We start from the raw sequence: 14325 nt of genomic DNA, 5'->3' as shown, positions 1-14325 counted from the left end.
GAATATGATCTTTTCTCCTAACTTTGTGGACCATTCTTTTGACAGAGCCATATTTCCAGCATGCAGTCAGATGTGATAGCTCAAGCACACCTGGTGTGACTACTGAAGCCCTTGATTATTTGCATCAGGTGTGCTTGAGACAACACCTGTTTTACATATGTGTGCATTGATGGATTCTATTCAGGGGGTTTACTTTTCTGGAGAAGTCAGTATAAGTTGCATTTGCAGTTGAATTTAGGGAAACCACTTGAAGCATTCGTTGTGTTGAGCTATTTCACTTGCTTTTGTTTGATTTGTTCATTGCAAACAGTTGAAAGTCTGTAAATTTTGACAATAAACCTGATTTTTAATGGGGGCTGAATAATTGTGATATATATAAACATACACACAGTTGTAATATAATTTTTTTACTTTATATATATATATATAATTTATTTACTTTAAGAAATATTGGCAAAAATCCTATACCAAGTGGGACCAGGCACAAGGTCTCAATAGGCACACAATGTCAGTGGACTTAACCCTTTCAGTGCTTACTCCTTAGGTCCCTGCTATTTATTTATTTTTGCAGTGCTGAAAGCTAAATAGAAGCTGCTACAAATAATAATGCATCTTGGGAGATCAGCTCCTTTATATGTTTTATTTTGTATATCTGTAACTTGCAAACTATATTAACGTTGAAACAATGTATCCTTGCAGCTCAACAAACCAGGGACAGCAGTCGTCTGACATCCGTTAATCAGACCCGGATAGGCAGATTATGCCAATTACCTCACTATGTTACCTTCCTTATAAGTGTATGGATTATATAATCCTAATTATAGTGTACAAATCAAGTCACCCAATCAGTAGTTAATTACAATTGTAGTATTTACAATTATTACATTGCTGCAATCAGACTTTCAGTGATTTGTTAGTTTAAATCACTGTCATTTTTCTTCTTATGTAAACCTTTTGTCTATGACTGTTCCCTGCCCCATATGTCACAGATAAAAGGGGGCATTGGAAGATGCTGACTGTCAAAAGTATCAGGGAGATAATTCCTCCTCATCTACTTGAATTCGTATAGCTTGTGTCAGAGACCTTTAAAATGTAATATTTATTTTGTAGTGTGCAATACTACCACAAGATGGACCAAGGTACCATAAAAGCAACGCTACTTGCTTTGTTTCTGATTTCTATGCAGCTTGCTTTAATGCATGGTAGAATTGGATAGATATATGTATATAGTATAGTGGATAGCATGGATTTATTAAGACACTAAAACTGTCACTCTCCATTAAAGTCCATTACCTCTTGTGTCACTTAACCCCACTCCCTCTAAAATGTAAGTTATTTTGAGCATGGCCCTCAACACCCTCTGTACCCTTGCATCCAGCTAGTCTTGTTGCAAATACATGCCTGTTAGTCCACCTATTGTACAGCGCTACGTAATTTGTTGGAGCTTTATAAACAATAATAATAATGGCCCTGTACTAAATGGTACAGGCTTTTGCATAGAACCATTCAGACTGTAAAATATGACCACTTTACATAGTATTTGGTCTCGATTTAGCATTTCTGGCTCAAAATGATGCAGAACCATGTCTGTATTTCAGTCAGACTGAGCTGGAAAGATGAAATCCAGAACTCAATGCTTAAAGGGACACTCCACTGCTCAAATAAAAAAAAAAAAAAAAAAATACCCTCACTGTTTAGTAAATACACCCCAAATGAAACTATGCATTAATTTAATTATGCCTTATTTTCATTGGAGTTCTATCTTAAATCAGTTTGAAAAACCTGCAGTTCTTTTGTTTGAAGCCTTTGCAAGCCCTCCCCTTCTAATCCCGCCCAGACTTTCTGTGGTTGTCCAATCACAGACGTCCCAATGCAGATCAATGAGAGTTTTTTTGCAAGGCAGGTGCTCTGGGTAATGGCTGCCTCACGAGTTTAGTTCCACTGACCTAAACAAAACCAGGAAGTAACAGGACATGTCTGATTGACAGCTAGGGGAGTGTAACCAGGTTAATTCATTAGCAAAAAAACCTTGACAGCATGAAAATGTAATTATCTAACAGCTGGCTAGTGCTATCTTGCTAGCCACCACATGAAAAAATAAATAAATAAAAATAATCCCATGGGGGTCAATATGATCCCATCTAACTTTTGTGAAGTTTAATTCCTGCACAGGGCATATCTACTACACAGTGAGCAGGTAACTAGTTTTATGCTGGTCTGTAAAGCGAGTGATAACGGGATTAGTGAAAAAGGGACAGGAGACATTTAAAGAGGTATTCTCTATAGTGAGATTTTCAAATGAAGGGCCAGAGCAGGCCAGAGGATTTCTATAGTTCGTCTAGTTACACGTTAATTTGAAATTAACTTTAAATCCCAAAGTATTGTATTTATATTTACTTTGTATTTTATGCAGTTTTGTGAACATTTTATTGTATTTTTCTATTTCTTCTGCAGTCAGCTAGCGACTTTCAAATGATAAAGAAATGTCCCAGCAAGTCCTTTTATTAATGTGTCTTTAGTGTAAAAATCAGCCATGTTTTAACCTCAACTGTGATCTTTGTGATCTCTGTCGAGCTGACCATGCCACACAGTAAGTGCATTAAATCTGTGCTGTATATCAGCTTGACAAAGCTCACAGTTATGGCCACACGTGGCTGATTTTTACATTGAACACACTTTAATAAAAAGGACTCTGTGCTGTAAAGTTATTAGCGGACGAAAAAATGCATGTTAAAATGTTTACAAAATGACATAACATAAAACTGAAATATAAATAGAAATTGTGTATGTGTTATTGCATAATAAGCACTAAACTTACCCTGAAGCATTTCCCCTCATCTCGTTAACACTTGCTTTACAGAGCAGCAAGAAACTCGTTACCTGCTCACGGTGTAGTAGAAATGCCATCACTGTAGCATGCGTAGCAAACTGGTGGAACATTTCTTTATTGTTTGCACATATTTCATGTGCAACCAACAGCAATGGAGTAAACAAAACCGTAAAGATAGGTTTGTTTCTTAATAAAGCTATGTATTATTTCCAAAGACTGTCTAGTCTTTGTATTTTATTGGAGCGAAATTATTTATTTCATATAATAAAATTTACTGTGAAATTCAGTTGTCTATTTTTTGTGTATTTATTTAAAATGTCAAACTATTTACAAATGTGACCAAGTTTACTGAATAAGTCATATTGTATGGTCTGTCCTATGAAAACATGAAATGAGTTCTGAAGTGTGTGAAGTGAATAAAGAAAAGCAGAATGTGTAGTTCCTATAATAATAACAAATATATCTGTTCACCCGCTGCAATTTGAAATCAAACTGCTTGAGCGAATGTCACAAGTCAATGAGTATTTGCTGGTCACCTGCAACAAGCGGGGATAATGGACCACACAGAGAGCCAATCATGTCATGGAAGCAGCAAAGCTAAATCTAGAATCTGGAATCTATATGGTGTCAGTTCTAGCTCTAAATATGCTGCTGGCCAGGCCACAGACAGTTACAGGTGGTCTTATTAAATATTACTGCTAACATTGATTTAAAATCAATTACATTAGAAAAACATGTAAATTGTTTCCAAAGCTACATGTTAAGAGATCATACGTGTGTGTTTTTCTCCTTTGTATATAAGCAGCACCACCTGACATTCTTGGGCCTCACCATAACTAAAATATACATTAAAAAAATAAAAATAAAACATTGGTTAGACTCTAGCCATCTGTTTGTTCCTGGCTCCATTGTTGGGCTGTAGTTGTTGCTATTACATTTTCCAATATTCATTTTATACTTTATCAATTTCTGTTCTGGGATTGGAGGACACATAGTGCTGGTGTTGGGGGACACATAGTGCTGGTGTTGGGGGACACATAGTGCTGGTGTTGGGGGACACATAGTGCTGGTGTTGGAGGACACATAGTGCTGGTGTTGGAGGACACATAGTGCTGGTGTTGGGGGACACATAGTGCTGGTGTTGGGGGACACATAGTGCTGGTGTTGGGGGACACATAGTGCTGGTGTTGGGGGACACATAGTGCTGGTGTTGGGGGACACATAGTGCTGGTGTTGGAGGACACATAGTGCTGGTGTTGGGGGACACATTTTAGCAGCTATACTTACTAGCATTACAGGACACATTTGCAACAGACAATATACACACACAGTTTGTCATTATATCACCAGGCCAAACACACATACTTGTGGTCACACCTAGCTAAGGTAAGAAATAGAAATGGACAGAGGTCAATTACAGGTCCCTAGAGTTATCCAGGATTAAGGCTGAGAGAGATAAATAGTAACTTGAGGGACAGATCCCAAAAGTTCAAATCAAGTCAAGGTCTAGGGCACAATACGCAATGTACAATGGTCAAGGACAAGCCAAAAGCAGAAGTCCAGGAATCACTACTAAATAGAATGCACTCTTGAGTTACCAAAAGGAAAACTACAACAGGGCAAGAAAGGGAGACTTAAATAGGCTTAGAAATTCTGTTATTAGACGGTGTCATACCTGCGATGCCAAATGGTGCAAGGGGGATTTTGAAGAAATCACACAGGTAGATTTGCAAATGATGAAAGGAGTTTGAGCTCCATAAATGTAACCCTTTTAGGACCAAACCTCTAGAATAAAAGGGAATCGTGACATGTCACACATGTCATGTGTCCTTAAGGGGTTAAGCAGGTTTGGAGTGACTAGTGTCAAAATGATGCCAGAATGACGCTGGTTGTTGGAATGCATAGCAGAATGACACACAGACCTAGCAGGTACTGAGTGCTGAGATTGGAGAACACATTACTTGCAGACACACAGTGCATCAGTGTAGTGTACCAGCTTCCAGGTATCTGTGGCCATAGCATTCTCCAGTAGAAGAAACCACTTTGTTCTATAGAGTGAAGCAGGACCATGCAGGGCTGTGCTATTGGCTGAGAGGGTCTGCTCTACACTCAGCCAATGAGTGCAGTCCTGTATCAGCCATGCCTTATTCTATAGCAGGTTGGGCACGTAGGAACTCGAGTAACTTACTAAAACAGTTTAACTACTTACAGTGGGCTGTTGGGATTACGGTGCTTGTTTTTTTAATCTGGTTTGTCCAAGTGTCAATAAGGGAAACTATATTAATAACATATTTATATGGAATTGGAATGTTAATTTGATAATTATAACACATTAGTGTATGAGCCACCACTTATATAAAACATACTGATGTCTGTGATTCAGTGATATTTAGCCCCTCTAAATGTATTTTTAGAACAAGGCCAAAGGCAGCAGGTTTACCATCTAATTGACATATTTAATTAAAAGAAATTCCATAACTAAATGTGTAGTTTTAGATTTAAAAATAATAACTAAGAACCTGGATGTAAAAAGTTAACCTTCATCTAGTTCCCCTTTCGCTCAGAGCTTCTACAATCTTTATCTCTCACCTGCTGAACCTGAAATCACACATTCCAATTTTGATAAAAGCTCTAGCATCATCCAATCAGCATGGACCACAGAGCTGCCCCTGTGCAGAAACCAGCTGATTTCTAGGAAATCCCAGGCTGACTTAATCTGTTACAGTTTGTAATACTATGTAACTTCTCAGATACTATATTACTGCCCAGCCCAGCAATGTAATGTGTCCGTCCTGCAGCTTCTAGTACTGGGTGAGAGTGAGAGCAAGTAGCATGTCTCGTAGCCCATAGACTACAAGGATCGAGTGCAAGCTCTGTTTACAGGGTTATTCTGAGATGTCTTTTCTGTTTTATTACGGTCTAGATTTAATATTGGTGGATAAGCTTTCCAAATGATTTAATATTGGATAAACCTTTAAAATGATTTGTTTAAAAAAAAAGTCACAAATGTGTATATATATATATTTTTAAAAAGAAATTAAATAAAGGATTCTTTTATGGAGAAAAGACCGTGAGTGCAAGCCTTCATTAACTGTATTACATTTACATACACACACACACACACACACTGCCGGGCCAAAAAAAAAGTCGCCACCAGAAAAAAAGGTCACACACTCTAATATTTCATTGGACCGCCTTTAGCTTTGATTATAGCACGCTTTCGCTGTGGCATTGTTGCAATGTCACAAGATTTTTTTTCGTCCAGTGTTGTATTAATTTTTCACCAAGATCTTGTATTGATGATGGGAAAGTTGGACCACTGCACAAAGCCTTCTCCAGCACATGCCAAATATTCTAAGGTCTGGACTCTGTGGTGGCCAATCCATGTGTGAAAATGATGTCTCGTGCTCTCTGAACCACTCTTTCACAACTTGAGCCCGATGAATCCTGGCATTGTCATCTTGGAATTTGCCCATGCCCTCAGGGAAGAAACAAATCCATTGATGGAATGACCTGGTCATTCAGTATATTCATGTAGTCAGCTGACCTCATTCTTTGGGCACATAATGTTGCTGAACCTAGACCTGACCAACTGCAGCAACCCCAGATCATAGCACTGCCCCCACAGGCTTGTGCAGTAGGTACTAAGCATGATGGGTGCATCACTTCATCTGCCTCTCTTCTTACCCTGATGTGCCCATCACTCCGGAACAGGGTAAATCTGGACTCATCAGACCACACGACCTTCTTCCATTGCTCCAGAGTCCAATCGTTATGCTCCCTAGCAAATTGAAGCGTTTTTTTCTGATTAGCCTCACCAATGAGTGGTTTTCTTAAGGCTACACAGCTGTTCAGTCCCAATCCCTTGAGTTCCCTTCGCATTGTAAATGTGGAAATGCTCTTACTTTCACTATTAAAGATAGCCCTGCATTCTATTGTTGTTTCAAATTGAAATCAATTTGATTTCACCAAACATTTAAGTGATCACAATCAATTAGGATTTGTTTCCGACCACATATCTTCCTCAAAGACGATGGTTCCCCACTATCCTTCCAGTTTTTAATAATGCGTTGGCCAGTTCTTAACCCAATTTTAGTAGTTTCTGCATTCTCCTTAGATGTTTTCTCTGCTTGATGCATGCCAATGATTTGACCCTTCTCAAACAGACTAACATCTTTTTCAACTTGTTGCCAGCTGAAAGACAATAGCCCATGCAGTAACTAGCAAATAGAAGGTTCTTACCGATTTGCTTAATTGAAGATTATGCTAGCTTTAGTGTACTAATAATCTTAATTTTAATAATGACAGGAGGTGAGTATTTTGCATAATCTCTCTTTACTAGCTCCACACATCAGCAAAGAAACACATAGAAAAAGAACCAATCACAAGAGACTAGGATGTGCATAAGGCAGAGTGACCTCATAATTTTCTCTTTCAGAAAGCGACATCAAGTTGAAGTAAACATATAACAAGCAAAACAATAACTCCCAAGTCCCACATCCGAAGGAGCAAACTTCCAGAGAATTCCATACGAACAACGAAAAAGTGTTCAGGGATGAATCAAATCCGAAGCATTAACATTCCCAAGAGTTTCACGCGAACAACCAAATGTCTTCAGAGACGAAGCATACTGAAAAGAGAATGTGTGACAGGTTTAGACACAGTCATGAACATGTAAATCCAAGCAACGTACCTTATACATCTTCCCATAGAAGAATATTGTAAATTACAATCTGATAACTCAATAACTATTATGTAAAACTCCAATGAGAATTCCAGATTATTGGAAATACAGTGGGACCTCGGTTTACGAATTTAATGCGTTCTCCGGGATGTTTCTTATTACGAAAAAGTTGTACACCGAAATGTGGTTTCCCATAGGAATGCATTGAAAATCAATTGATCCGTTCTCGAGGTCAGAAAAAAGTCAAAATGAGCTGGCATGGAAACAACCCACAATGCGGAACACGCAATAAAAGGAATGCAAATGACGAAGCTCAGCTCCCTACCTTTCCACAGCTTGAGAAATGCACCAAAAAGTCACAAAACAAATGCAAACAGTTTCCAGAATGGCTTAAAAATTTGATGCAAAGGCCACTCCAACAACTCCACACTCCACAGTATGCAGTGTTATAAACCTCCCATGTGCAATGCATCCTGGGGAAACTTTCTTTGTATTGCGAAACAAATTTGTAAACCAAGGCATTATTTTCAATGGATTTTCATTTGTAAACCCAAAATTATGTTAACCGAGGCGTTTGTAAACCGAGGTCCCACTGTACAGTCATAAATGTAAGTACAAAACATGAGAGGCAAACCTATCTTAGACCTGTGATACATACAAAGAAAACGAACAGAAAGGGTGGGTTAGTGAAGCAGGGAGGGAAAATACTCGCCTCCCGTCATTATTAAAATTAAGATTATTAGTACACTAAAGCTAGCATAATCTTCAATTTTACAGCATGACAGGAGGCTTCGTATTTTGCATTTTTAATGCTGAGAAAAGAATAGAAAACTAAGAAGAATCCTAAAGTGCGACGAGAGACCTAGTACGTCAGGGTTACGGGAGAAACCTCTCCATCAAACACCCGAACATCCGGTAGCTGACGGAAAGCCACACCAGACCAAGCATGAATGTCTGTCAGCAGATGCCCAGTCCCATAGAGAAAATGGAGAACGACCTCCACATCCCATAAGCCGGAGGTGGAGATCACTGGGTAGTTGCTAAACAAGACGTTCCTAGTGCATCAGGAGTCCTCAAACCGGGACACGGGCCTTTTGAGCCATCCCAATCACCACATACTGGATCAAGGTACAGTACCAAACACTAATCAGACCGGGAATGCCCAGATGGAGAGGCAGCATTGTCACTTCCCTGGAGCCCAAGAGACTCCCAAGAGGTCCCCAGCAGCCTGCGATAGTCTGCCCATCTGCCAAGAACCCCAAAAAGATGGAAGACAGTCCGACCTCAGGGTTCTGCAAGGAAGGCAGGAATCGAAGATGCCTTTCATGATGTCTGACAGAATAGAGGAGACCTTTGAAGAGGGGGAGCTTCCGTGTGCAAGACGCGGAGTCGCTTGCGAATCACAAAAAGCGGATCATCCACTACAAAATATGATGGTTCCAGTCGGACCTTGGCCGAATCGTGGGTGTTGACGACGTCTTCAGTTCCCTAAATCGACCCGAAGGAGATAGTCCAGGAAGATAATGCCTCGCCTTCCCCACACGTAATTAAACACTGGTTTTGGTAGTTTAACGAAGCCCCCAAAGATCCGAGCTGAGGGATCAGGTGAAGAACCGAGTTTTATTGTGTCACAGGAAACCTAGATAGTGTCGCCAAGAGGGATGGAAAAACGACCACCATGACATGTCTTCAAATCCAGTTGTCTACGCGAAAGGGGTCCTTATTAGTTTGCATGCCTTCCACCTAGTTGCGATGGAATCTCCTGTGTGTGTAGTAGAAAGTAAAGCGATGGTACCCTACGGGCACTCCCCTGAGGAAAACGGTACCTAGCGCATTTGTGCATTCTGTGTTCTATATCTGAGCACCAGAGGTTGACTCTCGCTCTATATGGGTAGTAAAGTTAGTGCTAGCGGGGTACTGGGTCAGATGTCCCAAAGTGGTTTGACGACAAGCCCCGCTGTCGACCAGTCCCAAAGAATACCCCTTATGGCGGTAGCCATGTAACACCTCCCCCTGGAGGTTTTGGTCTTGATGAGGCAGCGGGACCATAAACGTGTGTAATAAGTCCCTCAGGAATTGGTGTGCCTTGTGCCTGGGGTCCCAATGATTTGGCACCCAGATCCGCCAACTATCCGTCAATATGGAGGAGTGCCGCTATGCGCATCCCATAGGAGAGGCAAACACTGGGGTTTCTCAATCAAACAGATACATCTCTGAGCACATTCACAAATATCATAAGCCCATTCCTTGACAATGTTGGTGATGTCTGGCATCATACCCATGATAGGGTCTATAGAGTCCAGCAGTTAGTCTTGGGTGTCTCTGAGACTTTTCCTGACTCCCCTGCGGAGTCGCGGTCACCCAGAACCATGACGGACGTCATCTGCTGGTCAAGCGCAATCGTCTGTGCCACTCTGTCCAAGAGGGAAGGGCATGGGTTGTCCGACCGCAAGCAGTTATGGACATCTTTATCTAGACTACAAAGCCACAGGTGCATAAAGTAGCCAGGTGATCGAGAGGGGACCAGTCTCTCGAATGTGAGTGACGGATGTGTAGGTTACACAGCCAGTGACCAGTAGGGTCCAAGGTCGTTTCCGTGTCTTCTCGGTCAGTAGCGTGCGAGGCACTGTCACCCTCTTTACCTGGGGGTTGCCAGAAAAAAATAGGCAGGTAGGTTTATCGTAGTATGGGATACTCCTGTGTAAGGCACAAACCAGTAGGCAGGCACAGGATGCAGGGCAAACAGATCAGTCTACCATAGTAGTAGGCAGTGCTCACAGAAACCCCTGTAGGTTGTACTCTAAATCGTGGCCAAATAAAATAGACTGGGGCTCACCCAGTAAATAGAGGTTGCAACAGCATGCCTCCGCTCAGCAGCACACATATAGTGGGGCCTCACCCTAGGAGCACAGGGTATGAGCCCTTAAATGTTGGCTACAGCGCTGATATAGAGCATAAATCAGTTCTCCACAATGACTCACTGTCCATGGAGATATTCCTTCAAGCAGGAAGTGTTGAAAAACCTGTCCAGCGGGTAACAGAGGTTGCCCCAGTATGGCTTCCCTCAGCCGAATAGTGCAGCTCACATATAGTAGGGGCTGCACCCCAGGAGTACAGGGTATGAGCCCTTAAATGCTGGCCACCGCTCCAACAGAGCGCAATAATCAGTTTTCCAACAATTAAATTTGTTGTCGAGGGAGATATTCCTTTAAGCAGGAAGTGCTGAAACTCCTGTCCGGCAGTTAACAGTGTCTGTCATAGCATGTCACCATTCAGTAATGCAGTGCACACACAGCCGTTTTTAAGGCAGGGCAAACGGGACAGTTGCCCGGGCCCAGTTACTCCTGGGGGGCCCGAAGCAGCTGCACCGTGAGACCCGCTGGCCTCAAATATTTCTCATCCCCTGGCCGGTAATCCACACTAAGGAGGCCCACCGGGTGGCCCATGCACCGGACCCTTGCTTTTCGGCAGCTGGCAGTATCACAGTGTAGTAAAATATATAGTATGGGGCATCACCCCAGGTGCACAGGGTATGAACCCTTTAGTACTGGCCACAGCTCTGACAGAGAGCACTAATCTGTGCTCAAACAGTTAATTCAAGATTATAGGAGATATTCCTTTAAGCAGTACGTCATGGAAATCCTGCCCAGCAGTTAACAGAGGCTGCAGCAGCATGTCTCCATACAATATCACAGTGCAGTATAAATATAGTAGGGGGCTTACCCCTTGAGTGCAGGCCACAGTCCTGACAGAGAGCACTAATCCATGCAATAGTTAATACAAGGTTATGGGTGAAATCCCTATTAACAGCTTATATAAGTGGCCTAATTCAACATTAACATGCAACCCCAGTAAGACCCAAAAGCCCCTCAAGGCCCAGAGAATTGAGTACAAGGAGGGGAGAGGGCAGAAACCAAGAATAAGGTAGAACCACAATAAAGAACATAGAAAAAACACAGCTGCACATAGTACAGAAGCACAGCAAGAACAAACAGCAAAGTATAATAAAAGATAATACATAAAACATAAAGTAATGGAGTAATACTCTGACCTGTCTGCTTGATGGAGCAGCAAAGAAAGAGGAAGTCATGAGGTCACTATGCCTTATGTGCATCCTACTCTCTTGTGATTGGTTCTTTTTCTATGTGTTTCTTTGCTGTTGTGTGGAGATAGTAAAGAGAGATTATGTAAAATACAAAGCCTCCTGTCATGTTGTAAAATTAAATCCAGGTGGCAACTTTATTTTTGGAAAAATGAATTAAGGATGCAACAGGGAGAGGTCTGGGAAGCCCCTCATAGGCCCATCGCCATCAAATAAGGCACTTTCTCTTGCCTATGGCCTTCCCAGGCTGAGAGTCGCTCAGAGTTTGACCACACTGCACCGATCACACAGGCGGAGGACAGCAAACACAACCACACACGTTGAACTCTCCACAAATATCCCAGATGGGAAGAATTCTGAGAGACAATGGATTTGTGGCAAGAAGGTGATGGCTCATCAACAAGCCTAGGCTAGAGGGATACCCCATCTCAGGACATTATACTGCTCTAAAATATATATCCAGTTAGGGCATTGGCTGACTTTCACAAATTTTTCCTTTCCATGCTGGCCTGCTGTACACAACCTAGACACAATTGTTGATTTCCTCTGATGTTTCTTTTCATTGAAGGTTCCTATCCTGACTGTACTTAAGAGCACTAGCCTATTGATATTCTCTGCAGTTTTATATTGTTACCTATACACCCTGTTCCAAATTATTATGCAAATTCTATTTAAGTGTCACAAAGGTTAAATATTTTGTTTTTCAGTTTAACTCATGGATGGCATTGTGTCTCAGGGCTCTTTTGATCACTGAAAACAATCTCAGACACCTGTGATATTTAGATTGCCAGGTGAGCCCAATTTAAGGAAAAACTACTAAAGGAGGGTGTTCCACATTATTAAGCAGAGCACCATTTGCATGCAATATGGGGAAGAAAAAGGATCTCTCTGCTGCCGAATAGAGTGAAATAGTTCAATGCCTTGGATGAGGTATGAAAACATTAGATATTTCACAAAAACTTAAGCGTGATCGTCGCACTATTATGAGATTTGTGGCTGATTCAGAGCACAGACCGGTTCATGCAGATAAAGGCACATTGAGGAAGATTTCTGCCAGATCCATGCACCGGATCAAGTGAGCAGCTGCTAAAATACCATTACATAGCAGCAAACAGATATTTGAAGCTGCTGGTGCCTCTGGAGTCCCACGGACATCAAAATGTAGAGTCCTCCAGAGTCTTGCAACTGTGCATAAACCTTCTATTTGGCCACCACTAACCAATGCTCACAAGCAGAAATGGCTGCATTGGACAGAAAAATACATGAAGACTAATTTTCAAACAGTCCTTGTCACGGATCGACGGGCACCCCGACTAGGTACCTCCGTTGAAGGATGCTCCTAGCGCTTCCTGAGGACTCCAAGCACTGCAGCAGACACCACAACCACCGAACCGGAGAAGCATACGAATGCTCTCAAGCATATGAATGCTGTAAACAGCTGAACAGGAAAAGCATACAATCAGCTTACACTCCTGGCAATCAGCATACAATCCAATTCCCCCAATAACGAGACGACACTTCGTTTTGAGGTCAAGCAGAACTGACTGTACTGGCACATACAGCCTCTTTTATTCCCAATCCACAAACCTAGTACTGCCCACAGGGTTTTGAAATACAACCAATCAATCCGTACAATACACACAGAAACTCCCACACAAAATCCTCCCCTCTGCCTGTGATATGATTACTGAACACAATGGTTAATATAATTATCACAGGCAGAGAAATACAGTTTTAAAAAAATATTAATAACGTCCAAAATATACATGCCACAAACATAAAAATCACATATTCAAACTCAGCACCCTTTAATTATAAACATAGCAAAATTCAGCCAATTCCATCCCGGGGTTAAAATGTTAGCTGGAGGTCCCTTTTTGACCGACCGCAAGCACATTTTCATGCCCAAAACAGTTCCATAGATTTGGGCTGTGCGGTCGGCCTATTTCAGGCTGAAAAAATGACTAAGTCCCATTCGAACGAGCGTTCGAATCTTCGAACGGGACTTAGTCCCTGCGGCTGCAAAATCATTGTGGGAGAAGGTAAGGCTCAGCAGTGTTTGCGGAACTGTGTAGCCGATTTTAGTTCCATGAATTTGTCTCCACACACCACTGACCGCATTGAATGAAAAAAGATGGGCGCCGCCACGTGTTGGTTTGCACGAACTGCGGCCACCCAGCATTCGGCAATTTACCTACAGCAGGCTCCCAGCCTGGGAGGTAAATTGCCTGCACACTTCCACTTCTGGGTTGTACGCCTGTGCAGTGAATGGCTCGGTAAGCCCCAATTACCGAACCATAAGGGGAAAAGACATTTAAAAGTTATTTCCAAAGTCTGGGGACACTGGGGACACCGTCTTAAAGGAGCAGTGTCCCAAACAAGTCTGGGGACACAGTCTTAAAGGGGCCTTGTCCCAAATAGGTCTCGGGACACAGATTTAAAGGGGCATTGTCCCAAATTTTCTCCATGCCCCAAAATGGTTCTTAAAGAGCTAGCAGCACCATACAAATCCAATATGCCCAAATATTGTACTTAAAGGGCCATATCTTCCCGGGACCATAATCACTGGGTAGGAAGTGGGCCAGCAGCCCACTCCAAGAATACATGGCAAACTCCGTTAAAGAGGCGAGTTTGCTACAGTCCTGTTCACTAATTAGTGCCGTGCAACCCTGGATGGTCCAGATGGATGGAGTAGTGGATGGTTGGTGG

At 42.0% G+C, this 14325-nt stretch overlaps 1 protein-coding gene across 1 annotated transcript in view; it reads left to right on the top strand.

The window, feature by feature from the left end:
* Window positions 1-2954, top strand: part of LOC134572475 (zinc-alpha-2-glycoprotein-like) — a 55252-nt gene extending 52298 nt beyond the window's left edge. Inside the window, exon 6 of the mRNA XM_063431464.1 lies at window positions 700-2954. Coding sequence (XP_063287534.1) covers window positions 700-812 — 113 coding nt within the window. The 3' untranslated portion in view covers window positions 813-2954. The remainder of the gene's footprint in view (window positions 1-699) is intronic.
* The last annotated feature ends 11371 nt before the right edge of the window (window positions 2955-14325 follow it).

Source organism: Pelobates fuscus, chromosome 9, assembly GCF_036172605.1.
Source record: "Pelobates fuscus isolate aPelFus1 chromosome 9, aPelFus1.pri, whole genome shotgun sequence".
Taxonomy (NCBI): Eukaryota; Metazoa; Chordata; class Amphibia; order Anura; family Pelobatidae; genus Pelobates; species Pelobates fuscus.
This window is presented reverse-complemented; position numbering and strand designations above follow the sequence as displayed.